At 48.2% G+C, this 26,323-nt stretch overlaps 2 protein-coding genes across 3 annotated transcripts in view; one reads left to right on the top strand and one right to left on the bottom strand.

Annotated features, from left to right (window-relative positions):
* LMO2 (LIM domain only 2) overlaps positions 1-8,724 on the bottom strand; it is a 75,221-nt gene extending 66,497 nt beyond the window's left edge. Inside the window, exons 1-2 of the mRNA XM_077287018.1 lie at positions 8,588-8,724; positions 8,012-8,072 (exon numbers count right to left, since the gene is read on the bottom strand). Coding sequence (XP_077143133.1) covers positions 8,012-8,067 — 56 coding nt within the window. The 5' untranslated portion in view covers positions 8,068-8,072; positions 8,588-8,724. The remainder of the gene's footprint in view (positions 1-8,011; positions 8,073-8,587) is intronic.
* A 39-nt stretch (positions 8,725-8,763) lies between these two features.
* Positions 8,764-26,323, top strand: part of CAPRIN1 (cell cycle associated protein 1) — a 48,794-nt gene continuing 31,234 nt past the window's right edge. The window contains exons 1-7 of one of the 2 annotated variants that reach the window (XM_077287014.1): positions 8,764-8,909; positions 11,786-11,926; positions 19,825-19,887; positions 20,045-20,131; positions 21,966-22,204; positions 24,037-24,119; positions 24,887-25,024. In XM_077287014.1, coding sequence (XP_077143129.1) covers positions 11,786-11,926; positions 19,825-19,887; positions 20,045-20,131; positions 21,966-22,204; positions 24,037-24,119; positions 24,887-25,024 — 751 coding nt within the window. In that variant the 5' untranslated portion in view covers positions 8,764-8,909. The remainder of the gene's footprint in view (positions 8,910-11,785; positions 11,927-19,824; positions 19,888-20,044; positions 20,132-21,965; positions 22,205-24,036; positions 24,120-24,886; positions 25,025-26,323) is intronic. The other variant, XM_077287015.1, reaches the window with a different exon arrangement.

Below are 26,323 nucleotides of genomic sequence, written 5' to 3' on the forward strand. Positions count from 1 at the left end.
GTTGCAGAAAAAAGGCGAAACCAAGGTGGCGGAACTAGCCCGATTATTAAGGGCAAACTCAGCCAACGGCAAGAATGTCACCCAATCGTCCTGATCAGCAGAGACAAAACACCTCAAATAAGCCTCCAAAGTCTGATTGGTTCGCTCCGTCTGCCCATTAGTCTGAGGATGGAAAGCAGACGAAAACGACAAATCAATGCCCATCCTACTACAAAAGGATCGCCAGAACCTGGAAACGAACTGGGATCCTCTGTCAGACACAATATTCTCAGGGATGCCGTGCAAACGAACCACGTTCTGGAAAAACACAGGAACCAGATCGGAAGAGGAAGGCAGCTTAGGCAAAGGAACCAAATGGACCATCTTGGAGAAGCGATCACATATCACCCAGATAACGGACATGCCCTGAGATAGCGGAAGATCAGAAATGAAATCCATGGAGATATGTGTCCAAGGTCTCTTCGGGACAGGCAAGGGCAAGAGCAAACCGCTGGCACGAGAACAGCAAGGCTTAGCTCGAGCACAAGTCCCACAGGACTGCACAAATGACCGCACATCCCTTGACAAGGAAGGCCACCAAAAGGACCTGGCCACCAGATCTCTGGTGCCAAAAATTCCCGGGTGACCTGCCAACACCGAGGAATGAACCTCGGAAATGACTCTGCTGGTCCACTTATCCGGGACAAACAGTCTGTCAGGTGGACAAGACTCAGGCCTATCAGCCTGAAATCTCTGCAACACACGTCGCAGATCCGGAGAAATAGCTGACAAGATAACTCCATCTTTAAGAATACCAACAGGATCAGCGACTCCAGGAGCATCAGGCACAAAGCTCCTAGAAAGAGCATCGGCCTTCACATTCTTTGAACCTGGTAAATATGAGACAACAAAATCAAAGCGGGAGAAAAACAATGACCAGCGGGCCTGTCTCGGATTAAGGCGTTTAGCAGACTCGAGATACATCAGATTTTTGTGATCAGTCAAGACCACCACACGATGCTTAGCACCCTCGAGCCAATGACGCCACTCCTCAAATGCCCATTTCATGGCCAACAACTCCCGATTGCCCACATCATAATTTCGCTCGGCAGGCGAAAACTTCCTAGAGAAAAAGGCACAAGGTTTCATAACAGAGCAACCAGGGCCTCTCTGCGACAAAACGGCCCCTGCCCCAATCTCCGAAGCATCCACCTCAACCTGAAAGGGAAGTGAGACGTCAGGTTGGCACAAAACAGGCGCCGAAGTAAACCGGCGTTTCAACTCCTGGAAAGCCTCCACGGCAGCAGGAGCCCAGTTAGCTACATCGGAGCCCTTCTTGGTCATATCCGTCAAAGGTTTCACAATGCTAGAAAAATTAGCGATAAAACGACGGTAGAAGTTAGCGAAGCCCAAGAACTTCTGAAGACTCTTAACTGACGAGGGCTGAGTCCAATCAAGAATAGCTCGGACCTTGACTGGGTCCATCTCCACAGCAGAAGGGGAAAAAATGAACCCCAAAAAGGGAACCTTCTGTACACCAAAGAGACACTTTGAGCCCTTGACAAACAAAGAATTTTCACGCAAAATTTTAAAGACCAACCTGACCTGCTCCACATGCGAATCCCAATCATCAGAAAAAACCAAAATATCATCCAGATAAACAATCAAAAATTTATCCAGATACTTCCGGAAAATGTCATGCATAAAGGACTGAAAAACTGAAGGCGCATTGGAGAGCCCAAAAGGCATCACCAAGTACTCAAAATGACCTTCGGGCGTATTGAATGCGGTTTTCCATTCATCACCTTGCTTAATGCGCACAAGGTTGTACGCACCACGAAGGTCTATCTTGGTGAACCACTTGGCACCCTTAATCCGGGCAAACAAGTCAGACAACAGCGGTAAAGGATACTGAAATTTGACAGTGATCTTATTTAAAAGCCGATAATCAATACAAGGTCTCAAAGATCCGTCCTTTTTTGCCACAAAAAAGAATCCCGCACCAAGAGGGGAAGAAGACGGACGAATATGTCCTTTCTCCAGAGACTCCTTGATATATGAACGCATAGCAGTATGTTCAGGTACCGACAGATTAAACAGTCTTCCCTTAGGAAATTTACTGCCTGGGATCAAATCTATAGCACAGTCACAGTCCCTATGAGGAGGCAGTGCACTGGACTCAGACTCACTGAAGACATCCTGATAATCAGACAAATACTCCGGAACTTCCGAAGGCGTAGAAGAAGCAATAGACACAGGCAGGGAATCCCCATGAATACCACGACAGCCCCAACTTGAGACTGACATAGCCTTCCAGTCCAGGACTGGATTATGGGTCTGTAACCATGGCAGCCCTAAAACAACCAAATCATGCATTTTATGTAAAACCAGGAAACGTATTACCTCGCGGTGTTCAGGAGTCATGCACATGGTAACCTGTGTCCAATACTGCGGTTTATTTGCTGCCAATGGTGTAGCATCAATACCCCTAAGAGGAATAGGATTTTCTAATGGTTCAAGAGTAAAACCACAGCGCTTAGCAAATGAGAGATCCATGAGACTCAGGGCAGCACCTGAATCTACAAACGCCATGACAGGATAAGATGACAGTGAGCAAATCAAAGTTACAGACAGAATAAATTTAGGTTGCAAATTACCAACGGTGACAGGACTAACAAACTTAGCTATACGTTTAGAGCATGCTGAGATAACATGTGTAGAATCACCACAGTAGTAGCACAAGCCATTCCGGCGTCTATGAATTTTCCGCTCATTTCTAGTCAGGATTCTATCACATTGCATTAAATCAGGTGTCTGTTCAGACAACACCATGAGGGAATTTGCGGTTTTTCTATCACATTGCACCGAATTAGGTGTCTGTTCAGACAACACCATGAGGGAATTTGCGGTTTTGCGCTCCCGCAACCGCCGGTCAATTTGAATAGCCAGTGCCATAGTATCATTCAGACCTGTGGGAATGGGAAAACCCACCATAACATTCTTAATGGCTTCAGAAAGGCCATTTCTAAAATTAGCGGCCAGTGCACACTCGTTCCAATGTGTCAGCACGGACCATTTCCGAAATTTTTGGCAATACACTTCAGCCTCGTCCTGCCCCTGAGACATAGCCAGCAAGGCCTTTTCTGCCTGAATCTCAAGATTGGGTTCCTCATAAAGTAAACCGAGCGCCAGAAAAAACGCATCAAGATCAGCCAATGCCGGATCTCCTGGCGCCAGCGAAAAAGCCCAATCCTGAGGGTCGCCCCGTAAGAACGACATAACAATTTTTACTTGCTGAGCAGAATCTCCAGATGAACAGGGTCTCAGGGACAAAAACAATTTACAATTATTCACGAAATTCCTAAACTTAAACCTGTCTCCGGAAAACAGTTCAGGAATCGGTGTTTTAGGTTCTGACCTAGGATTTCTGATAACATAGTCTTGTATGCCCTGCACACGAGTAGCCAGCTGGTCCACACTTGTAATCAAGGTCTGGACATTCATGTCTGCAGCAAGCATAGCCACTCTGAGGTAAAGGGGAAAAAGAAAAAAAAAACTCAGAATCTTCTTTCTTATAATCCCTCTTCTGCAATGCATTAAACATTTAATACTGTCCTGGCAAACTGTTATGACCCCAATGGCGAGGGTCTCAGAGGAACGTGGAAGTCTGCAGAATACAAAAATCCAGCTCATAGGGCAGTGGTAACTGGGTTGACCATATATCTACTCCTAACGCCAACACTAGAAGTAGCCGGGGATCATTCCTACGTTGATTCTAGATGACACGCGCCAGCCGGAGAATCTAGCTACCCCTAGTAGAGGAAAACAAAGACCTTTCTTGCCTCCAGAGAAGGGGACCCCAAAGCTGGATAGAAGCCCCCCACAAATAATGACGGTGAGGTAAGAGGAAATGACAAACACAGAAATGAACCAGGTTTAGCACAGAGAGGCCCGCTTACTGATAGCAGAATAAAGAAAGGTAACTTATATGGTCAACAAAAACCCTATCAAAATCCACACTGGAAATTCAAGAACCCCCGAACCGTCTAACGGTCCGGGGGGAGAACACCAGCCCCCTAGAGCTTCCAGCGAAGGTCAGGATATAGATTTGGAACAAGCTGGACAAAAATACAAAACCAAAACAAATAGCAAAAAGCAAAAGGCAGACTTAGCTGATATAACTGGAACCAGGATCAGTAGACAAGAGCACAGCAGACTAGCTCTGATAACTACGTTGCCAGGCATTGAACTGAAGGTCCAGGGAGCTTATATAGCAACACCCCTAACTAACGACCCAGGTGCGGATAAAAGGAATGACAGAAAAACCAGAGTCAAAAAACTAGTAACCACTAGAGGGAGCAAAAAGCAAATTCACAACACTGTCCGCCGTAGTCCAATTAATAACGAGGGTCTCACGACGATCTCCCCTATAGAACAGTGACATCGGGTGATGTCACTGCTCTATAGGACCCTCAGTGACACACTGACAGGAGACAATGGCTCCTGCAGTGCATCACTGAGAGGTTACATTAGGACAAAGTCTCACTTTATGGCAATTGCTGCCTGGGAAAATTTCTCACACAGCAATGCCATAAGTGAGACTATGGACTATTTTCTCACCGGGGGTGAAGGAATACATTGTGAGGAATATATTGTGGAAGGATACCTTCCATCATTGTATTCCTGGAGCCCCTGGAGAGCGGTCGTTTCACCTGATGCTCCTGCTCTCCACGGGAGATCGTCGAGGGACAATCGTTTTAATTGGATTTCTGCGGATCAGGGAGTATAGTGTTTGTTTATTATTTTAATATTTTTTACAGATGACACTGGCTTCAGGGATCAAAGTGACAAGTGATGGTAAGTATGTAATCTATGTTATATGTACTGTATGTCTATATGTATGTAGTATGTATGTACTGTATGTACAGTGCCTACAAGTAGTATTCAACCCCCTGCAGATTTAGCAGGTTTAATAAGATGCAAATAAGTTAGAGCCTTCAAACTTCGAACAAGAGCAGGATTTATTAACAGATGCATAAATCTTACAAACCAAAAAGTTTTGTTGCTCAGTTAAATTTTTATAAATTTTAAACATAAAAGTGTGGGTCAATTATTATTCAACCCCTAGGTTTAATATTTTGTGGAATAACCTTTGTTTGCAATTATAGCTAATAATCGTCTTTTATAAGACCAGGCCGGCACAGGTCTCTGGAGTTATCTTGGCCCACTCCTCCATGAAGATCTTCTCCAAGTTATCTAGGTTCTTTGGGTGTCTCATGTGGACTTTAATCTTGAGCTCCTTCCACAAGTTTTCAATTGTGTTAAGGTCAGGAGACTGACTAGGCCACTGCAACACCTTGATTTTTGCCTCTTGAAGCAGGCCTTGGTTTTCTTGGCTGTGTGCTTTGGGTCGTTGTCTTGTTGGAAGATGAAATGATGACCCATCTTAAGATCCTTGATGGAGGAGCGGAGGTTCTTGGCCAAAATCTCCAGGTAGGCCGTGCTATCCATCTTCCCATGGATGCGGACCAGATGGCCAGGCCCCTTGGCTGAGAAACAGCCCCACAGCACGATGCTGCCACCACCATGCTTGACTGTAGGGATGGTATTCTTGGGGTCGTATGCAGTGCCATCCAGTCTCCAAACGTCACGTGTGTGGTTGGCACCAAAGATCTCGATCTTGGTCTCATCAGACCAGAGAACCTTGAACCAGTCAGTCTCAGAGTCCTCCAAGTGATCATGAGCAAACTGTAGACGAGCCTTGACATGACGCTTTGAAAGTAAAGGTACCTTACGGGCTCGTCTGGAACGGAGACCATTGCGGTGGAGTACGTTACTTATGGTATTGACTGAAACCAATGTCCCCACTGCCATGAGATCTTCCCGGAGCTCCTTCCTTGTTGTCCTTGGGTTAGCCTTGACTCTTCGGACAAGCCTGGCCTCGGCACGGGAGGAAACTTTCAAAGGCTGTCCAGGCCGTGGAAGGCTAACAGTAGTTCCATAAGCCTTCCACTTCCGGATGATGCTCCCAACAGTGGAGACAGGTAGGCCCAACTCCTTGGAAAGGGTTTTGTACCCCTTGCCAGCCTTGTGACCCTCCACGATCTTGTCTCTGATGGCCTTGGAATGCTCCTTTGTCTTTCCCATGTTGACCATGTTTGAGTGCTGTTCACAAGTTTGGGGAGGGTCTTAAATAGTCAGAAAAGGCTGGAAAAAGAGATAATTAATCCAAACATGTGAAGCTCATTGTTCTTTGTGCCTGAACTACTTCTTAATACTTTAGGGGAACCAAACAGAATTCTGGGGGGTTGAGGGGTTGAATAATAAATGACCCTCTGAAAAGACTTTTCACAATTTAAAAAAAAAAATAAACAAAGAAATAACATTCTTTTTTGCTGCAGTGCATTTCACACTTCCAGGCTGATCTACAGTCCAAATGTCACAATGCCAAGTTAATTCCAAATGTGTAAATCTGCTAAATCTGCAGGGGGTTGAATACTACTTGTAGGCACTGTATGTACTGTATGTGGCATGTCGTATGTTGCATGTCGTTGCATGTTATAGCATGTCGCATGCTGCATGTCATCGCATGTCGCATGTTATAGCATGTCGCATGTAGGCGCATGTTGCATGTCGTCGCATGTCACATGTCGCATGCTGCATGTCATTGCATGGTGCATTGTGCATATCGCATGTTGTTGCATGTCATCAAATGTCGCATGCTGTCACATGTCGTCGCATGGTGCATGTCATCGCATGTCACATGCTGCATGTCGTATGCTGCATGTCGTCGCATGTCGCATGTCACATGCTATTGCATGTCGCATGGTGCATGTCTTATGCTGTTGCATGGGGCATGTCATCGCATGGTGCATGTCATCGCATGTCGCATGCTGCATGTCGCATATAATCGCATGTTGCATGTCATCGCATGTTGCATGTTGTCGCATGGTGAATGTCACATGTTGCATGTCATCGCATGGTGAATGTCACATGTTGCATGTCGTCGCATGTCGCTTGTTGCATGTCATCACATGTCGCATTTTCGCATGCTGCATGTCATATGGTGCATGTCGTCACGTCGCATGTTGTTGCATGTCATCGCATGTTGCCACATGTTGCATGTCACATGGTGTATGTTGTATGTACTGTATGTGTGTATGTGTTTTTTTTTTTTTACATTCAACACATTAGCCGGATGATGGGAATACTACTGTCCCATCATTGGCTAATGTGTCACTCACTGTCACTGTAGCAGGCAGAGCCCGATGGGACTTGTAGTCCCATCGGATGAAGCCTGCACACAGAGACACCCCCGCCGCCACCACCACCGCACAGCCCCACAGCAGACCACAGCACGGCCAGCAGACCCACCGCAGACCCCAGCACCGCCCGCACATCCCGGCGCCGGCACACAGACCCCCGTACATACCGGCGCCGGCAGCAGACCCCCGGCGCTGGCACACAGACCTCCGCACATACCGGCGCTGACACACAGACCCCCGCACATACCGGTGCCGGCACGCAGACCCCCGCACATACCGGTGCCGGCACGCAGACCCCCGGCACATCCCTGCCTAGCCCCGCCCGCCCCCCAGCACAGCCCCGCAGGCAGCCCCCAGCCCAGTCACTCTTGATGAGTGACTGCTGACTGTGAGCCTGGGGTCACGCCTGCTCATGACGTCATGTCAATTTCCAGAGCCTGGAAATTGACGTGACGTCGGCGGAAATTAGCGGTGGCTGCAGCCTGGGGGTCACGTGACCCGGACTCAGCCGCCAGCATAGCGCCGCTCACAGGCGAAAACGGCAACGGAAGGTATTTACACAATTCATCAGGGGCCCCGGGGGGATACATTGGGGGGTTAACTGAAAGTAGTGGACAACCCCTTTAAGGTAGTATCTGATGTTGTTCCAGTTTTTTCTCTTTATATATATATATATATATATATATATATATATATATATATGTATAAATTATTAAAAAATAAATGACAAATATCTGTGTATTGGTCACTCTTCACCCCCCACTCACCCCCGTGAGACAATCGTGGAGTGCAAATGGCCAGGGGCTTCATAGGACGTCGTCATTTCCCCTATATATAGCAAAGAAAAAAAAATTAGATGACTCTCATTAAAAATAAAATGGGAAACCCCCCCCCATCATATTTGTATATTTATATTTATATCTTTGCCACCTCCAAAAAAGTGCGATCAATATATAAAATTAATTATTTCATCTATTCATTAAATGTTTTAATGAAAAAAAAAAAATCTAAACACCAGAACTTTTTTTGGGTGGCATACATCACTAAACAAAAAAAAAATACACTAAGAAGCTATAAAAAAAAATGTTTCTATTGCAAAATTTGTAACAGGAAAAACAAAAAGTCCTCAGACACAGACGGCTCCGGGGAAATAAAAATGTCCTGGATCTCGAAAGACAGGAACTTCCAGGAAGAAAAAGTACAAAATAACTGAGGAGCAGGCCCTTTAAAAACAGGCGTGGCTTATAGGTATCGCTTCTCCTAACCCCGCCTCTTTCGCGGTTATAAACCCCTCCCCTTCTTTCAGGCCCTCCCTGTCGCCTCCATTGTCCGTTTAGGCTCACCTCGCGGCGCCCGACGCTTTCTTTCACCCTATCAGTCAGATCGCACGTAGTGTCCGAGCGCAGAGCGGCGTCTCCGGAGCCTCACACGCGCGGCAGCAGGCGAACGGTAGGGGCCAACACGTTCCGCGGCCTCACACACTTCAGGCAGGCACGCGTGGGGGCAGCCTCTCTCAGGCCCCCGGCTGTGTAAATCCCTCCGCTTCCTGCCTTTCGGCCTCATTAGCTCGGTGAGGCGGCAGTGGCGGCGGCGACTCCTCTCTCAACCTCACACCGCTACCAGCGCTCAGGCCCCGTGACCGACACACCGCGGAGACCCTGAAAGGTGGGGAGGGAGGGTGATGGCGGCACAATGTGAGGGCGACAGCGCGGCCATGTTTCCGGTGCTCCGGGCGATATGATAATGATGTGTGGAGGGAGAATGGGGACGAGAGGGGGATTCTTTTCTGTATCGGCGGATGGATATATATCCCCATATTTTTGAATTATGAGGTTCTGATGGAGCGCAGTGACCTCTCCAGTCCGCCGTGGTCCCTGGTGGGGGGCTCTAATAAACCCCTCATAGGGGGCCGAGAAGGTTTTATATATTCTATATTTTTATAATATAAATATTTATCTTTATTAAATATTTTATTATAATATTTTTTAAAAATAACTATAACACAAGATTTTTTTTTTTCATAAAACTTTATTTAAAACTAAACCGGTGTCTTAATTTTGTGGCTTAGAGAAAAATCTTTTGTTTTTCTTTTTTTTAAATAAACTTTTTTTTTTGTAGTTTGAGTTTAATGTAAAGGCTGCACATAGTAAATTCACTAAATATTATTTATAAATGGGGGGAGGTCCTATTAAGCATTGCATCCCCACCAATGTATTGTCTCTGATGGTAAGCTGCCGTGCAGTAACTTCTACAGCTCCATCTGGTCCAATCTTCAAAATAAAACTCATCCATACCGATTGCTGTCGTTCCCGGCTGCTCCGTGCACAGGGCCGTGTTCTCCGGTGTCGTCTATGTAGCTTCCGCTGTCAGACTTTTCTTATCCTGAAAAATAAATGGATCGATCGTTAGAAATCTGACCAGCCCGACATCTGGATCTTTTTGTCACCTGACATCATCTAGCGGGAGGACCCCCTATACTCGGCCAACTTTAGTGTAATTGATATGTGGCTTTAAATCCCCCCTGACAATAAGTGATCACAATGGGTCTGGAGGATCTGGTGATTGAGGGTGCTGGTCCCTTTACGTATGAGGGTTGTGGGTGCTGGTCCCTTTACGTATGAGGGTTGAGGGTGCTGGTCCCTTTACGTACGAGGGTTGAGGGTGCTGGTCCCTTTACGTACGAGGGTTGAGGGTGCTGGTCCCTTTACGTACGAGGGTTGAGGGTGCTGGTCCCTTTACGTACGAGGGTTGAGGGTGCTGGTCCCTTTACGTACGAGGGTTGAGGGTGCTGGTCCCTTTACGTACGAGGGTTGAGGGTGCTGGTCCCTTTACGTTTGAGGGTTGAGGGTGCTGGTCCCTTTACGGTTGAGGGTGCTGGTCCCTTTACGGTTGAGGGTGCTGGTCCCTTTACGTACGAGGGTTGAGGGTGCTGGTCCCTTTACGTACGAGGGTTGAGGGTGCTGGTCCCTTTACGTACGAGGGTTGAGGGTGCTGGTCCCTTTACGTACGAGGGTTGAGGGTGCTGGTCCCTTTACGTACGAGGGTTGAGGGTGCTGGTCTCTTTACGTACGAGGGTTGAGGGTGCTGGTCCCTTTACGTACGAGGGTTGAGGGTGCTGGTCCCTTTACGTACGAGGGTTGAGGGTGCTGGTCTCTTTACGTACGAGGGTTGAGGGTGCTGGTCCCTTTACGTATGAGGGTTGAGGGTGCTGGTCCCTTTACGTATGAGGGTTGAGGGTGCTGGTCCCTTTACGTATGAGGGTTGAGGGTGCTGGTCCCTTTACGTATGAGGGTTGAGGGTGCTGGACCCTTTACGTATGAGGGTTGAGGGTGCTGGACCCTTTACGTTTGAGGGTTCTGGACCCTTTACGTATGAGGGTTGAGGGTGCTGGACCCTTTACGTATGAGGGTTGAGGGTGCTGGTCCCTTTACGTATGAGGGTTGAGGGTGCTGGTCCCTTTACGTATGCGGGTTGAGGGTGCTGGTCCCTTTACGTATGAGGGTTGAGGGTGCTGGTCGCTTTACGTATGAGGGTTGAGGCTGCTGGTCCCTTTACGTATGAGGGTTGAGGGTGCTGGTCCCTTTACGTATGAGGGTTGAGGGTGCTGGACCCTTTACGTATGCGGGTTGAGGGTGCTGGTCCCTTTACGTTTGAGGGTTGAGGGTGCTGGTCCCTTTACGTATGAGGGTTGAGGGTGCTGGTCCCTTTACGTATGAGGGTTGAGGGTGCTGGACCCTTTATGTATGAGGGTTGAGGGTGCTGGTCCCTTTAAATATGGTGATCGCCCCCCGACTCGCATTTAACCAAAAATGTATGTTGAAAAGGAGCAAAACTCGCTCGTTTGTCCACGGAAAACCCTGCTGCAAAAGCTTCTGTGGATTTTGTCTGTGCAGAATGTAGACTTGATGCATATATGTGATCTCCTTACTGCAACATCTGCAGCAGCAATTGACTTGCCGGCTGACTTTATGATCTGCCCCAGAGGGTCGTTTTCCTCTTTCGGGTTCCCCAAGTGTAAATCCACACAATATATTTGCAGCATTTGTCATCCTGTTCCCAACATGAATGCCGGGTTCACATTGAAGTTTTCTTTGTGGATTTTCAAACAGAATCTGCGTCAAGAACATGTAAAAAAATAATAGAAAAAACCCTGTGCGCCCAACTGCAGATGTCTAGCCCTGTACACACTGGTAAATAGCAGTGCCAACTACTGCTGCCCATGATGCGGCTGCTGTTTATCAGCTTTGTGCCGATGCTGAATATAAAGCAAACCGGCTTCTGTTTGCCTCTATCTGGTGTCATCCCTACGGATGCACAGATTTATGCAACATCGACAGAATCCTGCACTCAACATTATCCGCATCTGCGCTTACACGTTGTGGAAAAAAAAGTGCAAAATTGCATTATTTTGTTTAGTGTGTGAACGCCACCAAAGGGAGGGTATGTTCGCCTGTTTTCATTAGATGGTTAAAAATCATTAGTAACCTGCTACAGTGGTTGTACTTGCTACGGTGGATGCTAATATGTATATTTTTCTTCAGATGCCCTCAGCCACAAGCAGCAAGGCTGTGCCGGGCTCCGGCGAGGCAGCAGCGACTGGTACTGGGAACGTACAGAGTGAGGCCATGAAACAGATCCTGGTGGTCCTGGACAAGAAAATCCGGAACCTGGAAAAGAAGAAGGTTTGTACTTTTCGTGGCGGATGTGTGTTACTAATGAGCATGATGATCTAGGGGAGTTCTTGCCCCAGCTCCTAGTGCCTGGCTGGACCCGCTCGGCGCCTGGTAGCCTGTATGTTTTTGTGCATATTATTCGCCCTCCAGGTGGAGTAACGTAATCTCCTTGTCATGTGTGACTGCAATGCTAACCGCTCTTTGCCTTGGAAATGTGTCTATTATTTTTTGCTGCGTTGTCTGTTGCGCTTTTGCAGCATTTTCAGCACCTGGATCACTTTGCTGCCCTATTGTAGTCTCTTGGCCATCCACTGTCGCCTGCAAAATCCTTCTCAAATCTGCGCTGGCCGGTGTTTAGTAGTCAGCACGGTGAAGGCTGTAGAAAAAGTCTGACTGCTTCTATATATTCACCTGCTTACTGCTATAGGCTGGTGGCTGAGGCGCCATTCACACAGCAGTACGACGCCTGCGGTTAAGGCTTTGTGCACACTGGCTTCTTGACTTATGGTTGTAATATAGATGCTAATCTGTCCCCCCCACGAGCGCTTGTGTGAGGGGTCTCCGCATGGAGGGTGCTAGGTGCTATTTTTTTGTCTTCCCAACTTGGGCCCCTGACCTGTGTACCGGCCTCCCCTCTACCAGGGTCTCTGGTTGCCCCCTTTCTGGGCATTTCTTTGGTCCTTCTCCCTAGAGCAATGGTGTTCGGATCTCTGTTGTGAAATGGCCTGGGCATGCTGGGTGTTGTAGTCTTGTACAGGATTGGACACAGCTGTAGCCACCATCTTGTGCTGCTGGTTTGTGACCCCGGGCGTATTGCACCTCGCCCCGTTGCTGGGTGTTGTATTTTCTGCTGGAGTCACAGCTGGGAGCTGCGTGTTGGTCCTGGGTGGGCGGCTTTACCTGCTCCTGTGGCCCCATTGTCTGCCGCCCATAAACCTGACCTCTCCATGTCAGCTGCGATGCAGCCTGAGAGCGGAGCGGACACCCCTGCGGGACCCCAACACTCACAGGTGGAGCGGGATTTCCCCTGCGCTGTTATTGAACTACAACTCCCAATAGTGCTGACTACTGCCAGTGTGAGTTATAGTCTGATAACATTGGGAGCTGCTGCCGCCGTCCACAGGGAAACCTGCTAAGAATAAAGTGCAGCTTTGTGTCGCTACGTCCTGGGGCTAATGGCCACTTACTGCACCGCCCTGGGGCGGAGGACAGCGGAAGAAAACAACGTGACCCCATCACCCCCGATTCCTGCCGCAATGACATCATGTCTGCTGCAGCCAATTGCTGGCTGTTGTGGTCACATGATAGCTTCTCCATGGAGGCCAGTGATTGGCTGTAGCTGTCAGGTGACCTCATCACTCCTCCTGGGGGGGTTAAAGATCATTTGTTTCCGGTCTGATTTTGTCATATTCCCAGTAAGCCGCTATTAACCCTTACTTGGCCTTCTACTACACTGTAATGTTCCCATACTGTGCCCCCATATATGATTTTTAACCCCTTCTAGTGGGGGTTGTAGTTCATAAAGAGAGGGGTTAAAGCACTGGGAGTGGCACAGAGCTGGCGGTGGCACTACAAGTCCCGGCATGCCTTGCCCGGCGTGGGGCATGCTGGGAGGCCGCACGGCTCTTTGTGTGCCGGGGCGCCGCCGCCGCCGCCGCCGCACATGGACTAGGCCGCGGGGAAACATGGCGGCTCCCAGTGTCAGGCACGGAGGGGGAGGGGCGTCCGCGGCCTCATTGTGTCCCGGCCGGATGTGGCGATGCTGCTGACGCCGTGGGGCCCCGGGTGCTCGGCTGAGGGGGGGAAACTGGGGACTACAACTCCCGGCATGCCCCGCGAGTCCCAGCGTGCACGGGGCTAATGCCGCACCGAGATTCCTGGTCGCCCATAGCAACCGTGGCGCGTTCACTTTTGCGGCAGAGGGGTGGTTGCTATGGACGTTTAACCCCTTAGTAACCAGCAGAGCTTTGGGTGTAAGGAGCAGATGAAGCTTTCTTATTCCTTTGTGTCTGTCAGCCGGTTTAATACCTGGCAGTCATGATCCTGGCGTCTGCCCCCCAGTAACAATGTATCTGTCATCAGCAATCCAGGAGCCTCACACACATGCAAATCAGGCTGGAGGTGCGCTGGGGGCGGGGCAAAGAGGAGTTCACCTGCATTGCTGCTCCTCTAACCTGATTTGCATATGTCTTCTGCTGGATTTCTTGTGTCTGATACATCAGAGCCTTATTATAGCAAACTGCAACCGGCGACATACGTGTGTAAGATCCCGAGACCGAGGGGTTCGCAGCTCCGCGTCTCCTCACCAGGCATCTAACACACGGATTAACCCTTTCTCTCCATGGGTGTTTTTCTTTGCCCACTTTCATTCTTTTTATTTCTTGCCAAAGATACAACTATTTTATTTTCCCCTATAAATTTCTGCCCAAATCTTCATCCGTCAGATTTATGACGTCCGTTTGCGGTGCCTGCGCTGATCTGATCGCTATTTATTAGTGGCTGCAGTAAAACTGCAGTTCTGACATTTTAATTTTTGTTTTTCTTTGTTTACTGATAGGGTTTTTATATTTTGATGTGTTTTTTTTTTCCAGTTGGGGAAAACTGATTCAAGGTTTTTGTATATTTAATATTTTTATATTGTTTCAAAACTTTTTTTTTGTGCAGGTAAAATACAAAGCCTCTAAGGGTGTGTTTCCACGGTCAGTAAACGCTTCAGGTTTGACATTGTGTATATCTGCAGCGTCCAGATGTTACAGCGTAGTGGAGGGGATTTCATCCACTATGCGTTTGGAGATGCAGGCGGCAGACCTATGTAACCGGGGCGTCCTTATAGAACGCAGCATGTCTGGTTACAATGCGGAGACGCTCCGTCCCCGCAGCATAAATTTCCCATAGACTATCATTAGATGCGGTAAAAACGCATCTAATGATTAGTTGCATGCGTAATAACTGCGGAAACACAGCTTACTACACATGTGTAGTAATTTAAATAACGTCTTACCTTGTGACCGCCAGAAGTCCGCGTCCACTGCAGTTCTCGGAATGACTGAGCTGACCGCGAGACCTGCCGTACACGTGACCGCCGGGGTTATCTCCGGTCACTAGGCTGGTTCTCACGGTCAGCTGATAGATCCTGAGAACTGCCGTGCACGTGACCGCCGGGATTATCTCCGGTCACTAGGCTGGTTCTCACGGTCAGCTGATAGATCGTGAGACCTGCAGTGCAGGTGACCGCCGGGGTTATCTCCGGTCACTAGGCTGGTTCTCACGGTGAGCTGATAGATCCTGAGAACTGCCGTGCACGTGACCGCCAGGGTTATCTCCGGTCACTAGGCTGGTTCTCACGGTCAGCTGATAGATCCTGAGAACTGCAGTGCAGGTGACCGCCGGGGTTATCTCCGGTCACTAGGCTGGTTCTCACGGTCAGCTGATAGATCCTGAGAACTGCCGTGCACGTGACCGCCGGGGTTATCTCCGGTCACTAGGCTGGTTCTCACGGTCAGCTGATAATCGTGAGACCTGCAGTGCAGGTGACCGCCGGGGTTATCTCCGGTCACTAGGCTGGTTCTCACGGTCAGCTGATAGATCCTGAGAACTGCCGTGCACGTGACCGCCGGGGTTATCTCCGGTCACTAGGCTGGTTCTCACGGTCAGCTGATAGATCGTGAGACCTGCAGTGCAGGTGACCGCCGGGGTTATCTCCGGTCACTAGGCTGGTTCTCACGGTGAGCTGATAGATCCTGAGAACTGCCGTGCACGTGACCGCCAGGGTTATCTCCGGTCACTAGGCTGGTTCTCACGGTCAGCTGATAGATCCTGAGAACTGCAGTGCAGGTGACCGCCGGGGTTATCTCCGGTCACTAGGCTGGTTCTCACGGTCAGCTGATAGATCCTGAGAACTGCCGTGCACGTGACCGCCGGGGTTATCTCCGGTCACTAGGCTGGTTCTCACGGTCAGCTGATAGATCGTGAGACCTGCAGTGCAGGTGACCGCCGGGGTTATCTCCGGTCACTAGGCTGGTTCTCACGGTCAGCTGATAATCGTGAGACCTGCAGTGCAGGTGACCGCCGGGGTTATCTCCGGTCACTAGGCTGGTTCTCACGGTCAGCTGATAGATCCTGAGAACTGCCGTGCACGTGACCGCCGGGGTTATCTCCGGTCACTAGGCTGGTTCTCACGGTCAGCTGATAGATCTTGAGAACTGCAGTGCAGGTGACCGCCGGGGTTATCTCCGGTCACTAGGCTGGTTCTCACGGTCAGCTGATAGATCCTGAGAACTGCCGTGCACGTGACCGCCGGGGTTATCTCCGGTCACTAGGCTGGTTCTCACGGTCAGCTGATAGATCGTGAGACCTGCAGTGCAGGTGACCGCCGGGGTTATCTCCGGTCACTAGGCTGGTTCTCACGGTCAGCTGATAGATCGTGAGACCTGCAGTGCAGGTGACCGCCGGGGTTATCTCCGGTCACTAGGCTGGTTCTCACGGTGAGCTGATAGATCCTGAGAACTGCCGTGCACGTGACCGCCGGGGTTATCCGGTCACTAGGCTGGTTCTCACGTTCAGCTGATAGATCCTGAGAACTGCAGTGCAGGTGACCGCCGGGGTTATCTCCGGTCACTAGGCTGGTTCTCACGGTCAGCTGATAGATCCTGAGAACTGCCGTGCACGTGACCGCCGGGGTTATCTCCGGTCACTAGGCTGGTTCTCACGGTCAGCTGATAGATCTTGAGAACTGCCGTGCACGTGACCGCCGGGGTTATCTCCGGTCACTAGGCTGGTTCTCACGGTCAGCTGATAGATCCTGAGAACTGCAGTGCAGGTGACCGCCGGGGTTATCTCCGGTCACTAGGCTGGTTCTCACGGTCAGCTGATAGATCGTGAGACCTGCAGTGCAGGTGACTGCCGGGGTTATTTCCGGTCACTAGGCTGGTTCTCACGGTCAGCTGATAGATCGTGAGACCTGCAGTGCAGGTGACCGCCGGGGTTATCTCCGGTCACTAGGCTGGTTCTCACGGTCAGCTGATAGATCGTGAGACCTGCAGTGCAGGTGACCGCCGGGGTTATCTCCGGTCACTAGGCTGGTTCTCACGGTGAGCTGATAGATCCTGAGAACTGCCGTGCACGTGACCGCCGGGGTTATCCGGTCACTAGGCTGGTTCTCACGTTCAGCTGATAGATCCTGAGAACTGCAGTGCAGGTGACCGCCGGGGTTATCTCCGGTCACTAGGCTGGTTCTCACGGTCAGCTGATAGATCCTGAGAACTGCCGTGCACGTGACCGCCGGGGTTATCCGGTCACTAGGCTGGTTCTCACGTTCAGCTGATAGATCCTGAGAACTGCCGTGCACGTTATCTCCGGTCACTAGGCTGGTTCTCACGGTCAGCTGATAGATCGTGAGACCTGCAGTGCAGGTGACCGCCGGGGTTATCTCCGGTCACTAGGCTGGTTCTCACGGTCAGCTGATAGATCGTGAGACCTGCAGTGCAGGTGACCGCCGGGGTTATCTCCGGTCACTAGGCTGGTTCTCACGGTCAGCTGATAGATCGTGAGAACTGCAGTGCAGGTGACCGCCGGGGTTATCTCCGGTCACTAGGCCGGTTCTCACGGTCAGCTGATAGATCGTGAGACCTGCGGTACACGTGATCGCCAGGGTTATCTCCGGTCACTAGGCTGGTTCTCACGGTCAGCTGATAGATCGTGAGAACTGCAGTGCAGGTTACCGCCGGAGAGTTATCTACAAGCTCTGCTATGTCTGGATGTCAGGCATAAGGTGTAGCAGAGCTGAACTCGTCGTGGGACACTCGTTACTTAGGACTACGTCGGACCAGGGAGTATTTGTGTTGGTTTATTAATTTATGTTTATTACAGGAGATTGAGGGCGTCACATGAATTAGGAGAGTAATAAAGATGGGGAAACTGTGTTTTATTTCAATAAAATACTTTATTCTAGCTGTGTCTTTATTAAACATGTACCAACTATAGGATTAGTAATGGAGAGGTGTCTTATTGACTCTTCTCCATTACTAAGCCGAGCTTGATGTCACCTGACAATACACAGGTGACATCAGCCCCACAACTATTACCCCATTTGCCACCGCTACAGGACAAGTGGGAAGAGCCGGGTAAAGTTGGATGCACGAATTGGGTGGCTGCGGGCTGTTACTTTTAGGCTGGTGAGGGCCAAAATCCATGGGCCGCGCCAGTCTGAGAATACCAGTCCGCAGCAGTCTGCTTTTTACTTGGCTGGTTAACAAATATAGGGGGACCACACGCTGTTTCTTTTTGCTAACCATCCAAGGTAAGCAGACTGCTCCAGAAGGTTCATGGATATTGGATCCCTACCAGCCTGAAATACCAGTTCCAGTGGTCTGCGTTACTCTGGCTGGTTACCAAAGGGGGATGCCACGCTATTTTATTTTTATTTTTGTAAAAAAAAGGAATGGACATTACATATTACTGACCCTTCTGCTTTCAGGAACATCCTGTGTGGCCGGGGTCACACTTGCAAGTGAGTCTCTCGCATCATCACCCGGGACTGCCACCGGCACTCGGGACCGGAGCGTGCGGCTGCATGTATTTCTATGTCCCGAGTGCCAACGGCAGTGCCGGGTGTTGATGCGAGAGACTCACTCGCAACTGTGACCCCGGCCTGTCACGTTCTTTCAGATGTGACACAAGATTCAACATACCGTATATACTCGAGTATAAGCCGAGATTTTCAGCCCATTTTTTTTTAAGGCTGAAAGTGCGCCTCTCGGCTTATACTCGAGTCATTGTAGGCGGGTGAGGGGGAGCGGCGACTGTCACATACTCACCTGCTCCTGGCGCGGTCCCTGCGTGTCCGATGGTCTCTGGCAGCTCTTCCTCTGTTCAGCGGTCACATGGTACCGCTCATTAAAGTAATGAATATGCTCTACTCCCATAGGGGTGGAGCCGCATATTCATTAGTGTAATGAATGTAATGAGTCCGTTGAATTGTTGGCGGTCGATCCGGTGCTGTACTCAGTGCTGAACCTGCGCTCCATACAACGCCCGGCTGCAGTCTCGCATCATAGAGGACGGGGAGCACTCAGTCCCCTTTGTTGGACCCTCATTCATTGAACATTTATCCCCCCCTTCAAGTACACAGCTTGGTAATTTATTTAACTGGATTACACATTTAATCTCCAATCATATGCAGGTTTGTTTTTTTTTTAAATAAAAAAAAAAATTGTAGGATTGAAAAAAGTGCTGAAAAGCAGAGCTGCTCTGAATGAAGAGTTTATAGAAATTTGGAGCATTTTTAAAGGGTGTGTATGCACAAAAAAATGACTTGGTTTTATGTTGACCAGAAATCTCCACCATTCTTCCTCCTTTCATTTAAAAAAAAAAAAAAAAAAAACATATTCCTAAAAGTTTTTGCTCCCAACCTGATTTTTTCTTTTCTATATACTAGGCCTGTCATTGTACTCTGTGCAGAACACATACCATACACTGTATGGAGGCCAATATTGGGTCGCACCTCCTAGTCATTGAATTCTGGTTTATAACATCCAGCCCCTGATACCAGTGCGGTCCTGTAATAGGGACTACCAAATGCTGCGCCCCCACCGGGAGCTTCGTGGCTGAGCATCTGCATACAGCCGTACATCACCAAGCACAATGCTGAGCGTCGGATGGAGTGGTGTAAAGCCGCCACCACTGGACTCTGGAGGAGACGTGTTCTGTGCAGTGACAGATTCTCTGTGTCTGATGGAGGAGTCTGGGTTTGGTGTTTCCAGGAGACTTGCAAATTATTTGGCTGAAAAGTGATGCAGTGTAAGACATTACAGTATGGGACCCTCCTGCACTCATCCGTACACCTATCGCCTGCAATGAATGAAAGTCTCGACTGTGCATCCTCCATAATTGTACATTGTGTCTCACAGGGCAAGTTGGATGACTACCGGGATCGAATGAACAAAGGAGAACGGCTGAATCAGGACCAACTGGTAATTACAGAGTGAACCTCTTATTGTAGCTCTGATTTTTAATGATAGTGGCGCCATCTGGTTTTTGCTAATTCAGCATAACGTCGCATTAGGAGTCGCTAAGTTTTTTTTTTATTTGTTTTTCTTTTCTTTATTGTTTACACGTTTTTTTTATAAGGATGCGGTGGCGAAATATCAAGAGGTTGTGACAAACATGGAATTTGCTCGTGAACTTCAAAAAAGTTTCATGGCCTTGGGACAAGATGTAAGTAGTTGATACCTCCGACCCCGACTATTCCTCCCTATCATCTGTTTCTATTATCTGTCTCTATCATCTACCGCTATCATTTACCTCTATCATCGTTCTGTCTCTATCATCTGTCTCCTGTCATGTCTGTCATCTGTCTGTCTCTATCATCTGTCTGTCTCTATCATCTGTCTGTCTCTATCATCTGTCTGTCTCTATCATCTGTCTGTCTGTCATCTGTCTCTGTCATCTGTCTGTCTGTCATCTGTCTGTCTGTCATCTGTCTGTCATCTGTCTCTCTTTCATCTGTCTCTCTGTCATCTGTCTGTCTCTGTCATCTGTCTGTCTGTCATCTGTCTGTCTGTCTGTCATCTGTCTCTGTCATCTGTCTGTCTCTGTCATCTGTCTGTCTCTGTCATCTGTCTGTCTCTGTCATCTGTCTGTCTCTGTCATCTTGTCTGTCTCTTTCATCTGTCTGTCGTCTGTCTGTCTCTGTCATCTGTCTGTCTCTCATCTGTCTGTCTCTCATCTGTCTGTCTCTCATCTGTCTGTCTCTGTCATCTGTCTGTCTCTGTCATCTGTCTGTCTCTGTCATCTGTCTGTCTCTATCGGCATCACCACGGCAAGGTGACCTCCCTCTGATGGGTCCTACTCTACTGGCACGTACATCTATTACTGCAAGTTTTGTAAAAAAAAAAAAAAAAATTGTTACAAATTAAAAAAAAAAAAGTTTTTGAGAAGTATAATTCAAATTGAATATTTGTCTGTGTTTTCACATGGCCTAGATTAATGCACATGTGCTGCTGTGTTCTATTTTGTCCTATTTTGTCTATATAATACAGTTTTGCAGCGTGCACGTGTTCACATTAGGAGTGCTGGCTGTTTGTTTTTTTCTCTATTTAGTTACTGGATGCTGGCTGCCTCCAGACTGATCTTGCACTCCTCCCATTGACCTTGCAGGTGGCGGTAATCAGCACTACCTGCCCATAAATTGTGGGCTTAGCCCGAGAGTGACATGTTTTGTCCATAGTTGTAGGCTGGTGGCCCAAAAGTGGCAAGTACAGTAGAGCCGGACCCATCAGAGGGAGGTCACCTTGCCGTGGTTGATGGGCACATATGAATTGGCCAATTTATGCGCTAAGAACATTCATTTTCATCTATTACTGTAAGTTTTGTCAAAACAATTTTTTTTAAAACCTTGTTTTGAAAAAATGTTTTTGAGAAGTGTAATCTATTTTACTGTTTTTAATGTTTTTCTGTGTTTTCACATGGCTTAGATTCATGCACATGTGCTGCTGTGTTCTTTTTTTTTTATATATAATACAGTTTTGCGGCGTGCACCTGTTCACATTAGGAGTGCTTGTTGTTTTATTTTTACACACACACACACACACACACACACACACACACACACACACACACACACACACACACACACACACACACACACACACACACACACTATTATGTGTATGTATATATGTGTGTGTAATATATATATATATATATATATATATATATATATATATATATATATATATATATATATATATATATATATAACTTAGACGTGTGGCGTAGATTTACTGGGTGTGACTTCCTCTTTGTTCGGATAAAGCCTCTGCCATTATCTGGGGGCATTTTATCATCCGTATTACGGCTCAACTGCAGCTTTTATGATCCAGACTGACCGTATCATAGGGGTCTTTGATGCTGTTGGTTCAGGACGGGACTTATGACAGCTATACGGAGGCGGAAATACATCTGACCCCTCTAGTGCGGATTTATTTTGCCCTCCGGCTTCTTGCAGATTACTTTTAGTTTGTTCTAATTAGTACTTTAACCATTGTAGATTCAGAAAACTCTCAAAAAGACGAGTCGGCGAGAGCAGCTCATGCGTGAAGAAGCGGAACAGAAGCGTTTAAAGACCGTGCTAGAGCTCCAGTTCATCTTGGATAAGCTCGGAGACGAGGAGGTCCGCAGCGACTTGAAGCAAGGCTTAAATGGCGTGCCTGTCTTATCCGAAGAAGAACTTACTGTATTGGACGAGTTTTACAAGCTGGTGGAGCCTGATCGGGACCCAACGATAAGGTAAAAATATGCATCAAATGTTGATCACGGGCCGAATGGTCTTAAAGGGTTTCTCAAATATTGATGGCACAACCCATGGGCAGGTGTCGTCTAGTTTTCTAGAAGAAAGCTGCTGGGATTTTGCACAACCCCTTAGGCTATGTTCACACTAGGCATTTTTTCATCTTTTTTTAAAGCAAATTTTCAGCTGTGTTTTACAGTACCAGCAAAGTCTTATGAGATTTCCGAAATCTCATGCACACACCTTGTTTTTTTTTTTTGCCCTCAGTATTTTTTGGTTTGCATGTTTGTTTGTTTGTTTTTTTTTGCACAATGGAGCATGTCACTTGGTTCAGCGGTTTTTTTTTTTTCAGCGTTTTTCATCCATTGAAAGTAATGGGTGGTGAAAAAAATCCCCACTGAAATAATGCAGGCATCAGGTTTTGAAGTGTTTTTAATGGAAAAAAGCAAGTACAGCACTATATGAAACCCATTATTTTTTTTTTGTTTTTTTTTCTCCCAGGTTTAGCATCTTGTTTTAGGCACCTGAGATAGCTGTTGGGATTAGTATAGTTTAATTAAAATTATTGATGCACACAAAGTAAGCATTGGCTGGCCATGGTGTGAGATTGAACAATGCCTGTAGCTGACCAAGGTGTGAAATTGAACAATGCATGTGGCCAACCAAGGTGTGAGATTGATTAATGCATGTGGCCGTTTTTTCATGAACATTTGTCTTACATTGATGGCCTGTGTTCATTCTTCTCGGTGAAAGCAGAGCTCAACTTTGAGATCCTGAAAAAGAAAAAATAAACAGCTCCAAAGCCTGCATTTTTGACGCTGCTTCTTTTCTGCCAAGAGTGCAGGTTTTGCTGCTGAAAAAGCACCTAGTGTGAACATAGCCTTAGACTCCTATCCGCTTGGCTTTGAGGGTATTCTGAAAGCCGAGATGGTAGGTGTCCAAGGTGAACATACAGCCGATTTTTCAGGTGGAAACATTTTTAGTAGTTTTGTAGCATCAGCATTGCGGATGAGATTTGACCTCAATTAATGCAGATTTGACCCTTTGCAATGAAAGAGCTGAAATCTGCAGGAATTCTGCACCATCCGATGTGGCAATGTCATGTGTGGACGCTGAAGAGACAGGGCTAAAAGGGAGCTGGTAAATTGGGGGTGATGGATTCACATAGAAGCTCCTGGTTGGGGCTGAGGATGGATAATGGACCTGTCTAGGTCTTCAGCAGCTTCGTACATTTGCATGGTGTATGTAGGGACTAGATGAATGCTGGATATAACGTGTCCATCACCCTGTACTGCGGCTGCCGTTGCGTCAGGTGCAGAGTCTGTTGCAAACAGCAAGTTAAGAGAAGAGCGACCCGTATGGTGAGCGGACTGCAAACTATGTCCTACGAGGAATGGTTAAAGGATCTGGGAATATTTAGCTGCAAAAAAGAAGGCTAAGAGGAGACTTAATAGCCATCTACAAATATCTGAAGGGCTGTCACAGTGTATAGAAGGGTCATCATTATTCTCATTTGCACATGGAAACACGAGGAGCAATGGAATGGAATTGAAAGGAGAAGATACAGATTAGATATTAGGAGAAAAAAAATTGACATTGAGAGTGATCAATGAGTGGAACAGGCGGCCACGAGAGGTGGTGAGTTCTCCTCCAATGGAAGTCTGCACACAGAGGCTGAACAGACATCTGTCTGAGACAGTTTAGTGACTCCTGCATTGAGCAGGGGGTGGACACAAGGACCCTGGAGGTCCCATCTAACTCTTAACACTTTAGGATCCTATGATACCAAATGGGACAAATCTGAAACCTCTTCTTTTCCTTTTTCCATTAGGTTGAATGAGCAGTATGAACAGGCTTCCATTCACTTGTGGGACGTCCTAGAAGGGAAAGACAAGGCCGTGTGTGGAACCACATGTAAGGCTCCTCCAGAAATGTCCATGGGCTGAGCTTCTGCATGGTCTGTGCCGGAGAGCACCGTATACAATGCTGCATTGCCTGTTCTGGCTCTTCCTTAGTCAGCAGTGACCCGGGCTGTACGGCAGCTTCTGCTCTCTCAGCAGGATTATTGCTGCTGATGCGTACAATGTGACCTCTTTCTAGCAATCAGACTAGAAGCTGCGATAAATTGGCAAGAATTATGTCTTCACCTCTGAAGCTGATCTGTGAGAGGGGGTTCTCCGGTGGTCGCTCGCTTCTGCGTCAGGAGTGATGACGATGCATGAATGGCTGGTATCGTGCATCTGTGTAGTCATTCGCCTAGGACGCACGACCGATGCTTGCCAGTCGTGCACGCACACGTCAGTCACCTGCTGACAGTCATCAGCGAGCGACATCGGAGAACACCACCTAACTTCCGGGCCCCTCTCGCATTCCTCCTGAAGGCGAGAGCTGACATGACTGCATTGAGGCTGTAATTTCTTGCTTTTATTAAAAGTGCAATTTCCAGCCCAACTGTGGGTCTCGTGACACCAAACTTGTGGCATCATAAGCATCTGTAATGTGGATAAAGGATTACGGTTACAGTACGGTCATGTAGATTCGCGCTCTATAAAATAGCTAAATGTATAATGAGCAGGCCGACTTTGTGTCAGCGTTTCTTGGCCTTAGTTTGCTTATGGAAATGTGAGGGTTTTATTCCCTGTGCATTTACGACTGCTAAGATCTCGTCTTTTTTGCTCTAGATAAAACCCTGCATGAACTCCTGGATCGTGTCCTTCAGAGTGGATATTTTGATAGCCCCCAGAATCACCAGAATGGGCTCTGCGAGGAGGAGGAAGCCCTAGCAGTGCCGCCTGCAGAAGAACAAGCGCCCGAGCTTGGTATTGTCATGACTCGCTTGTCATTCCCAGTCCAGATGCTTTTACTGTAGAGCAGTGTTCCCTAACGTGCAGCTGTCCAGTTGTTGTAAAACTACTACTCCCATCATGCTGGAGAGTCGCTGAATAGGGAGCATGGCTGTAGGGTGCTTAGTGGGTGCAGACCTCTTGAATAGATGCATATAAGTGGCTGACTTGTGGAGTATTTAAAGGGTTATTCCCCAACATGTGGACAGGTGATAGGCTTCTGATCTGTGGGTGTCCAAACTTTGGCATACACGCCATCTCTCGATTTATTCTCTATGGGACTGTAGCTGGGGATCTCCAGCAGCTCCATAGACAGTGAATGAAACAGTGGATCACTACAGATCACTCAGTGACTGCTGAATCCTGACAGTGTGTAATGTGCTTACTGTCACAATTCCTTTGTATTTTCCTTTTTATTTTTTTTTAGCAAAGGAGAATCTAGTCAGTGTGCAAACAGGGAGTCCCCACCGCACGGTGAATAGGGACGGTACACGTCGCACACGCTAACACTTTGGCCGTCTTCATTCACGTAGCGTGATTGTAGGCTTTCTTTCTCGCTTCATTGGGGGACACAGGTAACCATGGGGTGTATGCTGCTGTCGTTAGGAGGCTGACACTATGCAAATAAAGAAGAAGTAACTCCTCCCCGGCAGTATACACCCTCCGACAGGCACCAGGCAACTCAGTTTTTGCTAAGTGTCTGTAGGAGGCGGACCTGAATCTAGCCCCAGATCCGTATTTTCTTTTGCAGGGATTTGTTGTGTTTTATTAACCTTTTCCCCTTTCTTTTTCAGATACTTTTCTTCAGGGTAACAGGGTGCAGTTTTTCTCACCCTGTTTTCCCCACTTTGAGCGACCGAGAGAGCAGTGTGGTATCACCCACATCGCACCCTCTCGGACCTGCTGGGCAGGACTTCGTCCCCTGTCACCCCTTCGGGTGTTCAGGGTGACCTTTCTCGGTGGCTAGTCCTTGCCCGTTTTCCCCTCCTCATCCCTCTCCTCGGAGTGGGCTGAGTGGAAGACGGCGGTCACTTCCAGTGACCCTCTCCCCCTGCTCAGGGGTTGACGCCGTCTTCTGCGCCGATGTCGTGGCGCGGGAAGGAGGACTTCATCCCAGGACCCTCTCCTCGGACAAGGGCTCCTGATGCGTCGTTCCTCAGGTAGGGAATCTTCAAGCAACATTTGGGGACTGTTTCTCAGTGTGAACGCGCAGCCTGCCCCCTCATGGTTGAAGCAACTTACGTTCTGAAGACAGGGGATGTGACCGGAGCGTGC

The sequence above is a fragment of the Ranitomeya variabilis genome, chromosome 2 (assembly GCF_051348905.1).
Source record: "Ranitomeya variabilis isolate aRanVar5 chromosome 2, aRanVar5.hap1, whole genome shotgun sequence".
Classification (NCBI taxonomy): Eukaryota; Metazoa; Chordata; class Amphibia; order Anura; family Dendrobatidae; genus Ranitomeya; species Ranitomeya variabilis.